We start from the raw sequence: 20212 nt of genomic DNA, 5'->3' as shown, positions 1-20212 counted from the left end.
TTTTCTCGCTTGAGCATGTGGGGACGCTTGACTCTCTTGCGCCCCCTTACATTGTTTTTCCTGCATGGCTCTCGCATCTCATGTAATCTGGCTTCACCATGTAGCTAAGTGCCGCCGCCGGTTGGTGTAGTTGCAGAAAAGCACAAGAGATGGCACGATTGTTGCGCTACTAACACGACCTAACAGCGGGGTTACTCGGGAGCGAAAGGGAGTAGCCACTTCCCCTCTGGCTTGGGGGTTGGCGGTGTGTGTGGACGTCGGTACGTTTTGCGGGCCCATCCTGAGCAAGGCTTCGGGGTGGGGCACCGGGATGGACGAACATCATCGTTCGAACGCGCCGCTGTTCATGTGACTGTACGCATGAACGATTAGGCGTTGGAGTCTAGCATGGGGTCGAACATATTCGCTCGATATCCTGTCGCGGTGAGTCGGTCTTCCTCAATTTGTCAGCAGCCATTGGCATGTTTTATTAGTAGTTTTTGGCTAGCTGACACAGGTCATTGAGCAAGGTGCAATAAATGCCCTTGTAATTATTTGCACAACTGCATTGTCGTTCCTTTGTCCCAAGGGCATGTTTTAAACCCCACAAGCGTCCCATTTGAATTTATGAGCTCAGACTTGGTATGTTGCGAAATCGTGACAACAAGCTAGAAGAGGTTAAGTTGACTGACTATATCTTATCCTGGGTCAGCCAAGTGAAAATATAGTAGCATACAAATTGGCTTTTATCTGTGATGGAGATAAGAGGACGCACCTCATCAGTGAGGGTTAAGAAGGGCACAACACGCATGAGCAGTTGCAGCAGACGGGGACTGGGCCTGCCAGTGCCCACTTGGGCCAGAAGGAAGGTTATGTCATCCCGTGTAACGCCCTCAGGAAGCCGAGGAGGAACATGGGCAGCTCCCTCAGCCAGTACAGCCTCCAGCGTTGCCAGCAACTGCTCTGCAAGTGCGGCCTCCTGTGCCCCCAGCAGTAGCCGCAGTGCTCCCAAGAGACGTGCAACTGCATGCAATGATGACTCCAGAAGATGCAGACGGTTGCTCCGAACCTGGAAAAAACAGTAAAGTCAGGCACATACATTTTTTTTAATGAACAGACTTCTGCAGTGCATGGCATGGCATGATGCTTGCATAGGGTTTATTTACACCATACCATAGAGTAGGAGTGCAATACGGAGCTGTGAGCATCATTTCATAAGGCCATGGAGAATGGCACTTCTCCTCAATGTCAGTACATCAAGTTAGCCAACCCAATGCTCACTACACATGCGTTCACCAGCTGTATACCCTTGTGCACTGCCTGCCCACAGCAGCCTTGCGGCTAGTGGCTGTGCCATTTTGAATTCGTTCAACTTGGTTATTTGCACATTGTAAATTAAATTCACACTCTGTGAATGCCTGTAAAACAACCACATATGCAGTGACCTGCATTATTACTCTAGCAATTCTAAAGATGCAGCACTTTCTACTGCTTTGTTTTCAATAAAATTTTGCAGAAAGAAAACACTGCTTAGTCTGCATAGTAGTCCAATGGGCCTTTGCCATGAAAGGTGGCTTTGGCACTTTAGTGGTGGGAAACAAGGTCACATGGACTCAAAATAACATTACTACGTGAAGAAGTGTCTGGCGTCCTCCTTTTATGCTCAGTGCAGTGAAGGAATTGTCTCAGACAGTTGAGATAATGATTGGTATGTGCAAATGCCAAAAATAAGCTCACAAGGTACCAGACTGCTTCACCAACTAGGGACTGTTTATCACCTGTTGCTAGGTTTACACTCCATGTGTGGCCAGCATGTGCCTAGTGCAACAAGAATCAAGCAAAAACTCCAACTTATGAAAAGGCTGATAAAACAAATTCCCATCTTTGCTCGCCTGGTTCAATCAGAGAAATGAGAAACCACTGTCGATTGCAAACCTTGCCCTTGAAGAAGCGAGCTGCTGCAGAGACGTGAACCGGCTTTTCAACCTGTCGGCAGATAAGTGCCCCGAGAAATCTGGGGGGTACGCTCTGCGTGCAGCTAGGGTTGAAGGCAAGCTCCAGATCTAGCCACACACAGTCGTCCCATAGCTCATATAATCGCAACTATGTTGGGTTCGGACAAATAAGGCAACCAGCGGTGTCAGCTCTAACAATATTTCTTACTGCGAGCAATAAGCAACACTTGTAGAGGGAAAGTCCACTCTTTAAATAGCTGATAGGTGAAATAGGTTACGCGTGATATTCAGGCAATGAGGTCACCGACAGATTGCCGCAAGTATCTGTAATGTGACTAGTCAGGTTCAAGGTCGGGGCACCAGAGAAGAATTTCGTTATAGTAGTAGGAGAATACTCCATTGAATTAAAGCATGACCTACTAAATTTTACATATAGTTCTTTATATCCAATAATTCGTCTATCGAGGTTCAACTGTATTAACCACGTATAATGCTGTTTAGTGATTGATGATGACATTGTGTGATATCTCAATTTAACTACTATTTATAATGTTTTTTTTTTTTCACAAGTTGTATAATAACTAAAAGGTGTTCTTGTTATTGCATTTTGCGCTTGCATTGGGGGTGAGTGCCACCAGTGGAAAGGCTGGCGCTGCCATTGGTGTGACGTGGCATGAGTGATCATGTGGGCACATCTGCTGCGCTGACTACGTCAGATGTAGAGGCGCTACGAGCACCACCACTGTGTGCAAGAATAATTTGCAAGTATATTTAAGATTTGATTTTAATTTATTGCTTCTCTCTATAACATTACTGCATGAACTATTTGCTAGTTACTTGCATTAAGAGATGTTTAGGTTGCATTCTTTTTTTTTTTATTTCTTTTGATACTTCCGTTCTGGGACTTCGACAAAACGGAAACACGAGTCTTTGAGCCACTTGGGTACGCTCAATCTGAAACAAATATATACAGAATAAGAAACATGAGAGAAAACATTACTTCATATTGTGGAACTGTCAAAACTTCAATATTAAAATAATTTTAGGCCCTGTTGTGTGCCACTGGGCAGCGGAAAAGGGGGGAAGTACTTGGTCATTATGGCTTGCCCTGAAAATGCCCTCCGTGTCTTCACATGGCATTTTAAGAGGCTACACCACTTACATGCCCTTGCGCAAATGTAAAATGATGTGACGCAGTGGTAGGGTTTGACAGACAGGCCAGCAGCTGTGGGCAGGAGCATGCCCTGGTGGCACCGCGGAGAACAACTCTGGTCTAGTGAGACCAACCATTTGAAAGTTCATTCTTGTGTAAACATGCCTTGCTGTAAATAATATTGTAAATACGGCTTATTTTACAAAGAGAAGTGTAAGTGCATCATTTTTGGACCCAAGGCTTTGGCAGCAAACCAAGGCCTGCCATGTTCAGCAGCAATGAGTCAACGGAACAGATGAGTGCTCAATGTCCACGCATGAAAGAGAAAAAATGAACGGAAGGACCTGATATTTACTATGATCTTAACCTGAAGTTTCAGTAGAAGAAAACGTTTGTGGCAATGCCTTGTTCATAGAAAACAAATAATGCGTAAACAGTAGGTGTTACAGAATGGCATATTGAACCAACACTGCCATAACTCCTTCCAGGCTTTCCACTGTGCATCAATCGCATAATGGGGTCACAATCGCTTTTGTCAGGAATAAACTCCTTCAAGGCGAAAAACGGTCAACATGGCAATACTGGTTGGTCATCAGTACCCCAATTTACACGCAAAAACAAAGATACAGACCTTTACACAGAGGCCAAATAGCTTGAGAAGGACAGTGAGCAGTGGTCGTCCACGTGCCAGGTCATCGATGGCAGCAAGACGCTCGAGCATGGCCTCAAGGCCTCCACATGTGCCCATGACACGTGCCAGTCGGTACACCTGCTCCTCGTCCACCTGGGGACCACCAGCCTTTGCCTCCAGAGATTCCACGAATTCTTCTGTTGCATCTCCCAACAGCCCCCGCATGCGGTACACTACTCGCATTGCCTCAGACTCGCCATTCTCAGGACACCACACCTTGCGGTAGACTTCCTGCATAAATGGTGTACGTGCCTCATAGTCAGATCATGGTTTCGGCACATAAAACTTCAGAATTAATAAATGCTATACACACCATACAGGTATCCCCGTTTTAGTAAAAAACACTAGTCTAATGCAGATCAACAATACATAAACAGAGTGGAGCCTATTCACAAGATGAGTTGATTTATTTTCACCACATTGGTACATGCCAGAATGCACTATCGACCAAAAAAGTTTACGGAGCAAGGGATCTGACAAAAAGCTGAATATCTCTGCAGCCTCAAAACGCAGCCTGGTATTCCCATTTCCAGCCTCTACTGGTATATGCGAACAACATTGCGATGTACGGTTTTACTGGCTACTTTTAAAAGCTGCTCGGATATTTAGCGTTTTCTGAGATCCCATGGTCCGTAAACTTTTTTGGTCGATAGAACATAGTAAGTGGGAGAGGATAGCAGGATAAAAGCTGCATTATGGCAGCTTGACTAGCCCCCCTGCCCTTTATAACAAAGACATCAGAAGGCACCAATACAGAAATGTTCACATAGCACTCTCCTCAAAAAACACAATATGCACTAACTAAAACTTCAAAATACAAAAAAAAACTCAATAGAGAAAAAGAAACAAAAACACACTACATTCAACATTCAATGCAGCAACACTGTTCAGGGATGGAAATGGTCTGTAGTATTTTGGAACAGCTCAGAGCAGCAAAATCACCACTTCGAAGCATCAGGCTCTTGTGATGCGGCACCCTAGTTTTATGCCACCATGGAGTTTCCTATAAAGTATAAACCGCATGCACATGATCTTGCGCGCGACAGCGACAAGCGACGCGATGGAGATGGCTGTCGTGTTCGCTCGTCGCCTACAAGTCTGCGAGCGACGACTTTGAGCGACATCTCCCCAGTTTTTGCCAGTACGAGGGCAGCGCAAATACATGCCAAAACTAGCGTGACGCGTGCTTTATTAATTTAAGTTGATGTGTTTTACTGTAAAGAGCAGCATAAATATTACTAAAGGTCTTGCACTAGGTTCTTATCCTTGCACGTATAAAAATTTCGTTGGTCGCTCGTTCCGTACGACAATCAGTAGTACTTGACTGAAGTACATCCTGTTCCGGCTTCACGCTATTGGCTAGTCGCACATAGCACTTCCGGGCGACCCCCCCTAGCGACGAATTCTAGATTTCCAGAACCGAGTGATTGAGCGGCAAGAACGAGTGATCCGTCGCCGTCGCGCACAAAATCTCTCCCATACGGTTTGGGCTTAAAGCTTACTGGAGAGAACACTGGTGCTGGTGATCACTCAGCTATCATGGGAATGATGGTTAGTACATGGATTTGCTTAATGTTTGTGCTTGTGCCTACGGATGATCTTTCTTAGTGTTTATCTTTCTAAATCTTTAAGCACTCGTAGTGTTCTAACCACAGCAAGCAAATGTCTCTGCGCACATGCGTAATCATTGCGAATTGTTGCATTTGTAACTCAATAAAGTCGAAGGCCTTTATAACGAAGTACTTAGGGCCTTCAATATCATTCGTTATACAGGTCACTTCATTGTAAAGGTTGCGCAATGCACAGCCCACAATAGAACCGGGACAGTATTATTCCTTTGTGATACAGGTCATTTTGTTGTCAAGGTGCATGACTCATTCTGTTGAAAATGATCAATTTGCAAAATCACAAAGTCACTTGAAACAAGGAGGATGAAGTTTAGGCACATCAATGTAATGCCCATCATTCCCACGCTGGCTGAACCGAGTTCCCTATTAATGTTTGTAGAACGCTTCAGATTCCACCATCAGACACTATTTTTTTTTATTACAGAGGCCCAAACGAGGTGAGGGAGGAACCTACCTATGGCAAAGTCAGAACCAGTCTTTACCTGGGCAATTCTGTCAACTTATTTCTAGCAGCTATTCTTATGAAATCAAATAAACAGACAAAGGCCTGAGTGCATGACTGCTTTTTCTTCCTGACTGCCCCCAGAAAAGCACCTGCTTAACATGGTCTCAGCATCCTTAGCTGGTAAGCCTCGTTTACCATTGCCGAACAGTCAAAAGTATGCGTTATAGAGTATAAGCTTGTAATTCAACTTTTGTTAATTCTGAAAATCCTGGATAATTCTCCAGTTTCCTGGATAAATGGCCTGGACAAGGCATTGTCAATTCTAACCTGGAATGTATGCTTTGAGAATAACTTTCTATTACATTAAGCATATTGCCACGGATACCCATTTCTCAGTGGCCTCGTAAAATTCCATAATGCCAAGTAGTGTCATAGGCCTTTTCCATGTCAAGGAACAGGGTCAGAAAAAATTGTGAGCGAAAGCCTCGCGAATGTACGCTTCAATCCTTACGAGATGATTGGTTTTGAATTGGCCTTCTCGAAATCTACACTGACATGGGTCGAGTAATTTGTTTGTTTCAAGAATGAGTAATAATTGACGATCAATCATCTTTTCGAATAACTTGCAGAGGCAACTCATTAATGCAATAGGACGGTAGCATGGCACTAAGCATTGGTCCTTTCCCTGTTTAAAATGAAATGAAAATTAACCAAAATTTTATTCATCTCAAAAAGAGAAAGGGGGTGGCGGGAAAACGCTGTTTAACTGCAGCCTGACTAAGCCCGGTCCCCGACGTGACAATTCGGCAGTGAGCACCACTGGCATATGTAAAAGGTAGTGTGACATAAATCTCCTCTATAAAGACAGGGACTACAATAGCCTCTTTCCATGCCAAAGGAAGGTGTCCTGCCACCCAGATATTATTGAAAAGAGCCAGAAGTACTAGTTTTGTGTCAGGATGAAGGCATTCATCATTGAATACATAATTCTATCAGCTACCGGAGCAGACTTCGGTTTGCAGTAAATATATAGTTCACTATTTGCAAACAGTGACAGATTTCCGGTCTTCAGCCCCCGGAAGGTATGACGTGTCCGATTCCTAATGAGCAGCTTGTTCTGCTGCTCCCACCAGTAGAATATGCGAGCTTGATCAGCAAAATTCCTTCTGGCAGCCTGATTCCTATGCTCCACACATACTCCACAGCCTTTGACTTAAAACCGGCCGTATAACTAACTGGAATAACGGCCCATTGCTAACAGCAAAATGCAAGACAGGAAGAAAAGCAAGCAACAGACAATGCTATCATGGAATATTCGCCTTTTAAATAGAACATGTGGGGATGCGCGACTCTCACGCGTCCCCTGATGTTATTTTCCCCGCATAGCTCGCGTCTCCTGTAATCCGGCTTCTCCGCATGGCTAAGCGCCGGCGGCGGTCGTAGTGATTGCGGCGCATTGCGAGAGATGGCACGAGTGTCGCGATGCTAACGCCACCGAACAGCGGGGTGACTTGGGAGCAAAAGGTCGAAGGCGCTTGCTCTTCGGGTTGGGATCGGTGAGCGATGTGGATGTCCCGCGTGTGCGCCGATCCACGCTTCGCGAGACCGTCTTGCGTGGCTAGGAGCAGGGCACCGGTATGGATGAACACGGATCGTTCGAACATGCCACCATTCGCGTGACCGTACACGTGAACGACTAGGCCATGGTGTCATATGAGGAGAACATATTCGCTCGCTATCCGGTCGTGGTGAGTCGGACTTCCCTGATTTGACGCGCGCCCATGTGAATGTTCTATTGGTAGTAATTCGGCTAGCGTGCATTAGTGTATGAAAGGTGCAATAAATTCCCCTTTGTTTTTTTGCACTACTGTGTTGTCGTCCCTTTGTCCCAAGACCTGTCATTATCCATGACCTGTCATAAAAAATGTGCAGTGGATTTTCGCAACAAACAAGTCTCGTAACAGTAATCAGCCACGGCGGCGTACCTTGCAGAGCAAAATGGAAGCTTTATTTAGGGGCGATATTCTTGAGTGATCACTTTTGAATAGCACCTTTGTGAGATATTGCGCGACTCGACCCCAGATGTGAGAAAGTAGGCAGCTGAAAGTGCTCCTGACGCTGTGGAAAGATAGCAAGCTTGACACAGTGCCAGAGATGATGTTGGCTGTATACGCTGATGCTTCCTCTGCTGAGCCACGTGAAACCTCGCGAAAGTGTTCATATCCCCAATAGTGACAGCTTCTACGCAGTTAAACAGATGACAACCACCACCACCCCCACGACATGCCAAATCATGGAGAAGTAGGCAAAAAGAGGTTCGCTTTAAACTAATTTTAGTCCACACTGCTCCAGAGGAAGTTCAGCTGACATTAAAATGCCATTCTATCTATTGTTTTGCTGTGACCCATAAAAAACTGCTCGTGTGGTAGCTCATCATCATAATTATCATCAGCCTATTTTATTTCCACTGTAGGACGAAGGCCACTCCCAGCAAAGCTAGAGCCTAATACTAGTAGCTACGTAGGTGCATTATGTGCAACTATAAAGCAGACAGAGAGAGAGGGGAAGAAGGAAGTGATGTACCTTGACAGGCAGATCAAGGCTCATTATCTTGTTGCAGACAAGCAGCTCCATGCCATTATCATCCTCGAGCAAGGCCACCAACTCGCAGTCCTGGCACACCTTGTTCTTGAGGTCACGCATCAGTGGCCCCATGCCAGGTTCATTTGAGCTGTATGGGTTGCCCAGCATGCGCCCCTGGAGGAAGTCCTCCTGCTGCGGGTCTTTCTCGAGAGTCACCAGGAACTCGCCTAGCTCATTCTCCTCAGGGTGGATCAATGAGCAGAGCCGCTCAAAGATGAACACAGGTGTTCGCAGATCCTCCAGCCCATAACGTCCTAGTGTTGCAACACAAACTGCCATGAATGCCTCAGTCTCTGACTCGGTGCCTGTTGTCATCTCTTCTAGTAGCGTTAACAATTTTTCTTGTGTCTCGTCTATTAACTTCGTGCGCTGAACCACTAGCTTCCGCAGAGACAAGTAGCCATTGAGCACGCAGCCAACAAGACGTGACTTGTATTGCTGCCGGACTGAGTCCACTTCGATGAAGGATGAAAGCAGCTCCGTGAGCATCTTCAGGGCAAAACCTGCATATACAGGCATTGTTCGTCAATCTCTGCTTGAGCAAACCACAAAAGTCAACTAAAACAAGTGCACATATTTCATGTGAAACTTCTCTCTATAAATGCCACTAACAATTATAGCTTAGCGTAACTGCTTTCAGATCTATCGCGCCTAGTTTGTGCAATGCTGGATCAGGGAGTTGGCACATGAAACATCTTTGTGCACAATATTTTAAAAGGTCTGAAACTCCTAAACAAATGGCGTAAACTGGCTTAAGCCTGCATAGGATGCTTAGAGCTATGAGCTGAAAATGGTATGCAGATAAATTTTCTCCGTATTGTACTGCCATTGCAGTAAAATATGTGAAAAGAAAAACACAATGACATGTTCCATTCCTTATGAAAAACTTGTAGACTGTAGTACACCATGTTTCCCTCAAGCATAAACTACTTATATGGGCCGTCTTTACCTCAACTAAGTTTTCCCAGTACAGTGTAGACCGCTTATAACGTAAGTCGCCGGAGTCGCGAATATCCGCACTATAACCAAAGCAACAATTTTCAAGGCCCGCACATATTCAAAACATGTGCACCGAGCCGCCACGTATATGCGACAGTCGAGGAATGCGGCTAGAACGTTTGCATTCAATTTACAGTCGAATCTCGTTAATTCGAAATAATTCACGCAGCGGCGCCTCCGACCGGCATTACTCCGGCAGAGCCATAGAGTAAAAGCTTAGGAGAGCCCCTCAATGTCATGCGCGAACAAAACAAAAAGAAAAACAAATGCGGCGGAAATTTCACCCTCTCTCAAATGGCAAGGTCGCCGATTCTGTGTTGCGCCGGAACATGCGTGTACGTGCCGACGTCTCAGCCACGCTACCGTAGCCACGCGTTGAAAATGGCAGTGAACCCTTCTTTCTCCTTTATGCTTCCTCTACTTTCTGGTCACATGTTGACCTTGCACGCTGCGGCTATGGTGCAGAGGGAAGCAGCGGCGGTGTCCCAGGCCGGCCAACGAAACTGCCCACGCCGGCAAACGCCCGCTTCCCGATAACGGCAGAAAGCAAAACTTCGGGGAGCTGGCGCTGTGCCAGCTGGAGCGGCAGCGCCTGTACGGTAGCGGGCGCGCACGGTGACAGTCGAAAGTGAGGGAGCTACGAGGGAGGGCGAGGGGAGCCACCGAAGCGGCGGAGTTGCGGAGGCGAAATCCGCTTCCCTGCCGCCCTCTTCCCTCACATTCCACGGTCTCCGCGTGCGCCCTTCGCCGTGCTGTGCCGGTGCAGCCCGCTCCCTGAAGCTTCGTTTACTGCCGTTATCGTGAAGCGAGCGTTGGCCGGCTTTGGCAGTTTCGTGGCCCTCGCTCGCTATGTGCGCCTTGATATTTCACGACTCGCACTCAAGATTCTGGTTTCAGCCTCATTGGCTGTTCGTTCGCACCACGTGCCCTTCTCCTTCACTTCGTCTCTCTTTCTTCCTCGAGCACTCCTTGGGGCGTCTGTTTGAGGGAAGCGTTCGCCGTCCTCCGCTGACTTCCGTACTCCCAGGCATCCGCACTGTAACCGGTATTTCGTTTCCCGCAACTGCACTATAAGCGATACGTGTATACATTGTGGGAATCCTCGGGTCCCATAATCGCCGCACGGGCAGCGAACGTCGCGTCAAGCGCATGCGTGCCAGGGAGAGGGGAAACTTTCCTTCCGCGGGCGGCGCGCGGGAATCGCAAGCGCTATCAGCGCCACCGGGTGGGTCACGTGAGATCCCGCTGATATCGCCCGGGTCTCTTTGGTCCCCAGCAAGCGGCGATGGCGGAAGTCTCCGCCGCCGCTCCCGTATTCCGCACGTGGTTAGTCAACCGCGTTCTTGCCGCAGCAAACGCCGCGGCCCCCCCGTATTCCCCAGTTGGTAAGTCGGAAGCCCTTCTTTGCCTAGTGTATTATTCTCTTCGAGGGAACCCTCAGCGATGTCAACTATAGCTAGCTGGCCAGCTCGAAGTGTTAGTTGCAGTCGTAATAAATGCTTTCCGAGTGTACACGTGGTTGTCGTCTATTGTTTCCTCGAGCTTGTGCCGGACCGCGGTTGATGCGCAGGCATGCGCCAACCGCGGGGCTCGGTGTGTCGAGGCAGAGGGCCGTTGGCACCCCCCCATATCCCGACAACATTGAGTGCTATGGGAAAATTAACGGGAGTCTGAAAAGACTGCACTATATCAGGTCCTGCACTATAAGCGGTTAAATTATAAGTGGTCTATACTGTAGTATTTCCCTGTACAATTTATAACCCATAAAGCCCATAAAGAATAATAATGTTATCATGAGTTTTCAATTATTTCCTACTACAGTTGAATCTCGATAATTCGAACTAGAAGGGGCGGCCGGAAATTTATTCGAATTAAAAGAAGTTTGAATTAAAGAAATGACGTATTTTTGAAGTATCCGAGCACCATAGCACGATGCACGAACGGTCATGCACAAGGTGTTGACTGCACAGAAAATGTTCACTGCTGAAAACAAACGTCAAAGACACGTCATGTCTGCATCAAACTTGACCGTCCTTGAGGCAGATCCCGAGGCTTTTCTCGAATGTTTTGTTACCATGGATGAAGCATGCGCACATCACTTTCAGCCAGAGTCCAAGGTGCAGTCGAAACAATGGAAACACCCCTCCTCCGCACAGCAAAAAAATCACATCAGTCCGATAAGCTGGCAAGGTGATGTCTCTCTCTGTTTTTTGGGATGCGAGGGTTGTCCTAATTGAGTATCTTAAAAAGGGTGAAACAGAGAATAGTGATAATATATTGCCCAAATGAAGCTTTTGTGGGAGGTCATCAAGGCAAATGGCTTGTAATGTTAAAGAAGCATGTCCTTTTCCACCAAGACAAAACACCATTGCACAAGTCCACCATTGCAATGCCTGCCATCGACTTCTGTGGCTTCGAACAGCCTCCAGGCCTTCAGTACTCGCCAGATATGGCTTCCTCGAACTTTATTCCTTTCCCTAAGCTCAAGCAACACTTAGCTGGAACCTACTTTCCATCAGATGATGACGTCATGGCTGTGATGGAGGACATTTTTGACATGCAGGATGTAACATCCTACAAGGAAGAGAAAATAGGCGTGCAGCATCAGCGGCAAAAGTGTGTGGCACTGTAAGGCGACTACGTTGAAAAATAGCCATGAACAAAAATAGCCTGATCACCTTTTATTGATAGGTTGATAAGTTTTCAGTCACCCCCCATATTATTGGCACAAGCTCCAGTTCTGGAGTCTGTGTTTTTCTCTGGTGAAAAAGCGTGAAAGAAGAAAAAAGGTTTGCAAATGTATGAATGTGCATAGTTGCTTATGGGCTGCTGAAGACATGGGAGTAATTGTGGTGAAAAACAAACAAACAAACAAACAAACAAACAAACAAACAAACAAAGTGAATAACTAAATAACCCAGAAGCACTTACCCTGGGAAAGGTCAGCATTGAGCGTAGTCTCCTCAAGCAGGGTGAGCTGCTCAATTTCGGAGGTGATAAGGTCACCAAGGTGCGGAAGTAGGCCTTTGATGGCCAGGTAGTGCTTCCAGTGGTCAGGCCCAATAAGGCTCTGGTAGAGGGCCAGGAACTTTGCTCCACTCTCACCAGCTGTGCCTAGGTCATCCAAATATGTTGTCAGCAGGTCCAGCATTTCCCGGCACCGTGATGGGACCTGAAACACATTTAAGTAAACACTCTTTAAAGGGCCCTTCGCCAGGTTTGGGCATCACAAACAGACAAACACAGTGTATAGACAGGGTTGTTTGTTTTTGGGTAAAACCCGATTTTACCAGATTTTTACACCCCGAACATGTTTCAGGAGAATTGGGTTAAACCCAATTTCTCCCCGAATTCCAAAACCACATACCAACATTTTTTTTTTTTTTTTTATGCTGCACGGAGCTTGCGGTGCACCGGCGCTAGCTAGCCTACCTCGGGACAACGAAGTTAGATCCTGTTGGCTTAAGTGAACTCCAGTGACCTATAGTTCATTTCACAAGCGGCGTGCAGCACTGTGAACGCTGCACGGCTCTCAACCAACCGCCCAACGAGCGCGCCTAACTCTGAGTTAGTAACTCACCGTGACATTCTAAGGAGACCGGCTGAAGAAAAGTGACAATAGGCATTGGTGAACCAGGGGTTCTCAAGCATGTTCGTTCCAGGGAACCCTGTTAAGCTCCAAGAAGCGCCAAGAAGGTTCTTTGGATCAAATGCACCTCCCGTTCGCCATCTTAGCCACATGGTGAGCGCAGAACGAGGAAAAAATTATCAGTGGCTCGCGGAACCCCGAGCAGGGGCCTGTGGAATCCCAGGGTTCCACGGAACTCACGTTGAGAACCCATGCATTAGGCAATTAGCACATTTGTAAGTTTAAACCGAAAAAACCTGAATTTCGAAATAGTTACACAAAAAACCACATTTCTCCCCAATTATCAGCTTGAAAAACAGTGCCCGATTTTTACCCCCCAAATTTAAACAAATTTAAACCTGGAAACAAACAACCCTATGTATAGATCATGCGGAGGCAATCATGCCTGCGAAGTATTACCCCAATGTACGCCGCAAGACAGCTGAAAATTTAAGCACAAGTCGATGTGAGGAGCCCTTGGTCTCAAAAGAGCCACTTCGGTCTGCCAGTGAGATGACATCTCATGAGCAGTGCTTCTGCATCACATGCATGGCCCCTGCACTACACAAATAGCCAGCAGCAGTGTGAATAACTCGAGTATTATTGTGAAATGCACGACACGCAGAACTGTCTCTGGAAATGTGCCACGCAACAGGAAAAAAAAGGGGAGAGGGGGTGAGAAAGAGAGAGCCAGGGGTTGCAGGGCAAGGGTCGTGACTAAACAGAAGGTAGGCCCTTGGCTCTGAAATGGTAGAAGGCAGGAGAGGAATGTTGCTTTTGATTGCTGGTTGAGCTGATAGGAAAGAGCCTTTGCTGCTCCGGGGAGTGTAGCTCACATCCTCACACCATTGCTTTGTGACATTTTACAGCTTCTATCTCGGCTATGAAGTAACCCTTTTAAAAATTCTTGTGGCAGAATTCTCTTTAGATGGTGCTTTACAACTGGTGTATGGTGTACTGGAATAGGGCAGCATGTTGCCAAGGGCAGCATGTTGCCCGGCAAAGAAAACAGTGGCTCTGTGTGATGACGGCCTGGAGTCCTGGAGCACTCCAGTCTACTGCAGCATCATCTGTTGGAGCAGCCTGGGGTCACCACTGGCAAGCGGAGCAATAAGGACGTAACGTGGAGGTCATGGATTGCTTGCTGCGGTTTTTCCTGCCGCGTTCGCACATTTTTTGTGCACGGCAAGCGCTAAACTTGTAAAAGGTTTTGGTTGCCATTGTCGTTTTTTTTATAATTATTACTTTGCCTGCTTTATGCGAAAACCGCGGGTACTTGGACATTAACCTTTCAATGTTCGTAAATTTAAATGAATGCAAAATGCTCGGTTGCATGCTTCGATTCGTGGATACGAATAGCTGCTTGGTCTACATGTTTTGAATATGTGCAGGCCTTGAAAATCATTGCTTTGGTTATAGTGCAGTATCGCTTATAGTTATAGTGCAGATATTCGCGACTCCGGCAACTTACGTTATAAGCGGTCCACACTGTACTTCAACAAGGCTGATGCAGAGCCAAGTAAAATCTCGTGAAAGTGATAGCATTATCTCTAAAAGTGATCGCTTGAGAATACCTTCTTCTTTCTGGGGTTTTACGTGCCGAAACCAGTTCTGATTATGAGGCACGCCGTAGTGGAGGGCTCCGGATTAATTTTGACCACCTGAGGTTCTTGAACGTGCACTACAACGCAAGCACATGGGCGTTTTTGCATTTTGCCTCCATCGAAATGCAGCCGCCGCGGCTGGGATTCGATCCTGCGATCTCGTGCTCAGCAGCACAATGCCTTAGCTAACTGAGCCACCGCGGCGGGTTTGAGAATACCGCCCGTGTGCTTTGTATCTGCGAACAATGAAGCGGAAATGGCAACAACATGCGGGAGCTCATTAAAAAAAAAAAGTTTCCTTCTGTGAGGGTAAATCCTTCACTTCTGTGAAGGTCAATTCTGCAAGAAAAAGCAGATTAACATACCGTATTTTCCGGTCTATAAGTCGCACGTTTGTATAAGACGTACCCCCTCAAAACGGCAGTTTTTCCGGCAAAAAACGTATATAAGTCGCACCGGTGTATAAGACGCACCTGTTCGTTCGGTAAACAATTAAAAAAAAATTACAGTGACGTTTCACTCCGTGAACGCGGGTCAAGCGCAAGCGTATGGGTGCCTATATATTTCCACTGCAGGCGCATTTCTGCCGTCGTGGTTGCCGCGATGTTCCGTATAAAGTCCAAGGGCGATAGCATCGTCCTCGCACGCCGTATGCTGTATGTGCGAGTGATAGCGTCCCACGGTGAGCCGAATCGCGCACAAGGAAGGAAAGCGGGAAGGCAGCGCGGGAGGGAGGGGGGTCTTGTACTCTGGTAGCAACTGCGTAGTTTGCGCAGCGACCCAGGCCTTGACAGCGATCTGCAGATGTCGGCCGACTCGCGGTCGGCCTGCCGGCCTGCCGCCGCTTGCGTTGCTGCTCCGTCCTTCTCGCAAGGCGCCCGGGAACTCGATCACGAGAAGAACGTACCCGCCACCTCGATAGCGCGCTTCACGTGGCCGCATCCGATTTTGACGGCAGTTCTTCCGAAAAAAAAAAGGGAACCTACATAAGTCGTTCTATAAGACGCACCAACAAAAAATTCAGAAAAAACCGCATCTTATACACCGGAAAGTACGGTACTCGTAACAAAATTCACTTAGTCATATATCCAGGTGTACTGCGATTAATATAGTCTACATGAGGCAATTTCAATGCAAATGGCAGCTGTTTCGCAGTGTATGTACCACAACAGCATGACCTGCTTTTTTTTTCTTGATGCACTTTTAAAAGTATGCTGCAATCACACTCAAGCTCTTACTTGCAGACTGGGACTTGGAGGAAAACATGACTTCGAATCACAGTGATGGCTAAGCTTTGTTTTTCTTCGCCCTATGGCAAGGGTGAAGCTTGGGATTAGGAACATGGTCTGACAATGGTACAATATAACGATGACAACTTGACGATGACAGCCAACTTCGACAGCATAATGGAAAACACAGACACGGCAAAAGCAATTTCGAGCTCTTAACTGCTATTGCAGTAAAATATTTTCAAAATGTTATTTCTCGATCGTTCATGCACACTTGATAACTATCCCCTTTACACTACAGTCAGGGTGTGCCAGGACTGTTGCACTCACCTGGCAGAGGGCTTTAACCAAAGTGCAGGCTACAGTGCGTGCCTGGCGGCAAGACGGGTTGAACAGAACCTGGCGCAGCCAGTTCGACTGGAGAGAGCGGGGTCGGCGTGGCTGACTTTGAGTCGACTGCTGTGATGGCTGGAGGAACATGAGCAGGCGAAGGGAGGAGCCACCTCGACGAGCTAGCTGGCGCCAGCGCAAACCATATTTCTCCACCAGAAAGCGGGCCCGCACGTCCTCGCGCCGTTGCCGCTTGCCACCACCAAGTGAAAGGGTGTCAGCAGGTCGCCCCAGGCATCGGCTCTTCCAGGCACTGTATGTCTGCAGTGGATCTCCATCCAGCCAGCCCTTAAGGTCCACAGCAACACACATGCCTGCAGATGTGTGCATGACCCCATGCCTACTTTTAACAGCATTATATCAGCATGATTAAACAAGCATCAGAAACCGTTAAGGCACAGGAGTGGTTCATGAGAATGGTGCTGGTCAATCGTGATAGCAAATGAGATGATAATGAAGATATTACTGGTAAATGACAAAGAGCTGCTGCAAATAAAATGCTTTGGAAATCTGGCCCACTGATTTTATGATAGTCTAAATGCAAATGATGGATTCCTCTCACTTTCATGTATGTTCAAGTTCACAGTACACCCCATTTGACTTTATGACAGATTTTAAGTCATTTAAGGTTATGACCACTGGGAAGTTGGATGTCATGCTTTGTTTTCTGTTCATTTTTTTTCCCCACAAAAGTCAATACAGCAATAATTAGCCAGGAACAGATGATAAGTTGTTATAGCAGGAGATAGGAAGCTCAAGATTTCCGCTCAGATTACATTTTGCTACAGTTCATGAAAAATACCTGTTGCACTTAAGTACTTAAATGCACTTTTTAAGGAGAACGAGGGGTTCAACATTGAGCAAAAGTGCTGAATGGGACAATGTTCAGTACTTGTACAATAGGTTAAAACCTCCATTTTTCTTTTCATATCAAGGGCAGGAAATCAGGATGCTGTTACCATTGGCCAGCGGGGGAGCGACCTTCGAACCTGTCCTGCTTTCCTGAGATGAATCAGCTTTGTGAAGCCTACAATACATCGTATCTGACAGCTAGACCAGTGGTGACACCAAGGCACGTTTGACGGCTGCGCGGTTAATGGATGCCACTTGGTTGCCGACCTCGGGGCTGGGACCGAGAAACTCCAGTAAAAGGCGTTCTAAGCTGCTTCGTTACGGCCGCTGCTGGCTGCCAAAGCCGATCGACAGACGAACCAGCTAATTGCTAGGCCATCGCAGGAGCCAAGACGCGCCAATTGAGTCAAGCGTGACACCCCGTCTACGAGAGTCCCCTTCTTTCTCTGGTGCAGAGAACTGGACACGCCTGGGGTATTTCTCAAATTGTGTTCAATGAAAAAAGATGCCGGAGAGTTTATGCGCACCCTCGCCCTCAAAGCAGAGCCTTCAATGACTTTGGACGCTCCGGTTGGAGGAAGGTGTGATCACAGATTTCCCTGGCCTAGGGATCAAGGTGAATTTACGCGGACTTGTTCGGCTCCTTTGGTGTGCTTTCCCAGACGGATGTAGCGTGTGCTCTCCCAGAACGATGTAGTCAGCTCGGACATGTGCCATATTTTCCGGTATATAAGCTGCATTTTTTCCCTTAAATTTTGTGTCGGCGTGTCTTATAGAATGGTGCGATTGATATACATTTTGTTTAGTTTTTTTCGGAAAAACTGCTGTCAAAATCGGATTGGATGCTATGGCCACGCGAAGCGCCCGGGGTTGACCTCCTATGGCAGTTGCTATAGGTTGTGTGCACGTAATGGAGGTACCGGGTTTGTCCCGTGATCAAGTTGCTGAGTGCCGTGCAAGAAGGACAGAGCAGCAACACAGGCAGCGGCAGGCCGACCGCGAGTCGAACCCCGAAGTTGTCGCATCTGCAGATTGCTTTCAAGATACAGCGCACTCAGCTGCCCTAACTATGCAGTTGCCACCAGAGCACAAGCCACCCCCTCTCCCTCCCGCACTGCCTTCCTGCTTTACTTCCTTGTGCGCGATTCGGCTCACCGTCGCACGCTTTCACTTGCACATACAGCATACGGCACGCGAGGACGATGTTATTTCCCTTGGACTTTATACGGAACATCGCGGTGACCACGATGGCAGAAATGCGCCTAGAGTGTCCATATCATTGCTATCACAATTATATACGAATGGCACCCACATGCTTGCATGTCACCTGCGTTCACGAAGTGAAATGTCACAAAGCAAAATGTCACTGTAAACTGGTGCGACTTAAATACATTTTTTTTTTCTGGAACAACTGCCGTTTTAAGGGCGGTGCGACTTATACAAAGGTGCGACTTATAGACTGGAAAATACGGTAGCTCATGCTACGAGAACAATGTGCTCTGCTCCGTGCTCTAGCCAGTACGAATATCCCTTGTTTTGTACATAAGTTTGCCTCTCCTATGCAAATAAACACCCTGTTCCGTTTCCCCTACCTCTCGACCTTGTACTCATCACTAAGGAACAACCCTTGTCAAGAAGGCTCGGATGACAGCGTGGGTCCACTAAGCCTCCGTATGACGCCCTGATAGCTTAAGCCAGCTACCTGTTATGAGACGCTCTGGCTGCGTAGGCTAGAGAGTGATCCTCAGTTGACGCCAGACTCTGAGACCACACAACCCCTGCATCCTACAATGCACACAAGTGTTGAAGGTTCTTGATGAGATGGGAATATGGGCAGCTGTTCATTTATTAGAAGGAAGCCGTGCGTCAATTTGGTGCCCCCCATTCCAAGAAGGCAGAGAATTACTCACAGAAATGTTCTCTGTGTTGATAGCTTTTCCATTCTCTTAATGCAAGTTTCACCGAGTCATTTGTGTTAGCTATATGTTGGCCCCGCTGAGCTTGGAAGATAAATTCTCTTTTTGAGTGTATTCTGTAATGTTGACAAGGTAGCGGGCAAACTTATCTGTAGGTCTTTTGCAGTGGTAGAAAATGCATCTACTCCTTAATTTTAGGATATACCTGTATGGTGTGGGGATGCGCGACTCTCACGCGTCCCCTGATATTGTTTTCCCCGCATGGCTCCCATAATCCGGCTTCGCTGCGTAGCTTTATGGCGGCGGAGTTGCACCGTATTGCGAGAGATGGCGCTAGTGTTGCGCTGCTAACGCCACCTGACGGCGGGGGGTTAGGTGGGCGCAAAAGGGAGAAGGTTGTTCCTCTTTGGGCTGGGATCAGTGAGCGACGCGGACGTCTCGCGCGTGCGCCGATCCACGCTTCGCGAGACGTCTCGCGTGGCTCGGAGCGGGGCACCGGTATGGACGAACACAGATCACTCGATTCGCGTGACCGTACACGTGAACGACTAGGCGATGGTGTCATTGCATGGGGCGAATGTATTCGCTCACTATCGAGTCGCGGTGAGTCGGACTTACTTCATTTGTCGCGCGCCCATGTGAATGTTCTATTGGTTGTAATTCGGCTAGTGTGCATTAGTGTATGAAAGGTACAATAAATGCCCTTTTGATTGTTTGCACTACTGTGTTGTCGTTCCTTTGTCCCAAGAGCATGTGTGAGACCCCACAATGGCTAGGAACCCAGCGTAACTTTATTAGAGAGCCTTGATTTCGGCATTCATAATATTCAGCACATTTTGCATCAACTCGCATTTAACTGCCCAGGATAGAATAGGAATAAACTTTATTTGTCCAACGGTTATTGCTGTTGGTGCCCGGGGCTAGGCTTACTGCTTTTTAAGACACTCAAAAATTCACCAAGGACTACACATTTACTAGTTTCATGAGTTATGTACTTTACTGTCATAAGTACGATATCCAATGAAGCTATATATATGTTATATTTGTTATCCAGTCTTTAGATGTCCTCGTGGTTTTTTTTAGTTATAGTAGAGATTGAG

At 47.1% G+C, this 20212-nt stretch overlaps 1 protein-coding gene across 4 annotated transcripts in view; it reads right to left on the bottom strand.

The window, feature by feature from the left end:
- Positions 1 to 20212, bottom strand: part of LOC119436549 (E3 ubiquitin-protein ligase UBR4-like) — a 465665-nt gene that overhangs the window by 50169 nt on the left and 395284 nt on the right. For all 4 annotated transcript variants that reach the window (XM_037703422.2, XM_037703424.2, XM_037703425.2 and 1 more), the window contains 5 exons: positions 16285 to 16658; positions 12425 to 12665; positions 8435 to 8997; positions 3719 to 4009; positions 755 to 1048 (listed from right to left, as the gene is read on the bottom strand). In XM_037703422.2, the coding sequence (XP_037559350.1) occupies positions 755 to 1048; positions 3719 to 4009; positions 8435 to 8997; positions 12425 to 12665; positions 16285 to 16658 (1763 nt within the window). The remainder of the gene's footprint in view (positions 1 to 754; positions 1049 to 3718; positions 4010 to 8434; positions 8998 to 12424; positions 12666 to 16284; positions 16659 to 20212) is intronic.

Source organism: Dermacentor silvarum, chromosome 1 (genome assembly GCF_013339745.2).
Source record: "Dermacentor silvarum isolate Dsil-2018 chromosome 1, BIME_Dsil_1.4, whole genome shotgun sequence".
In the NCBI taxonomy this organism is placed as follows: Eukaryota; Metazoa; Arthropoda; class Arachnida; order Ixodida; family Ixodidae; genus Dermacentor; species Dermacentor silvarum.
Note: the sequence above shows the minus strand (reverse complement) of the source record. Positions and strands in the feature narration are given on the sequence as shown.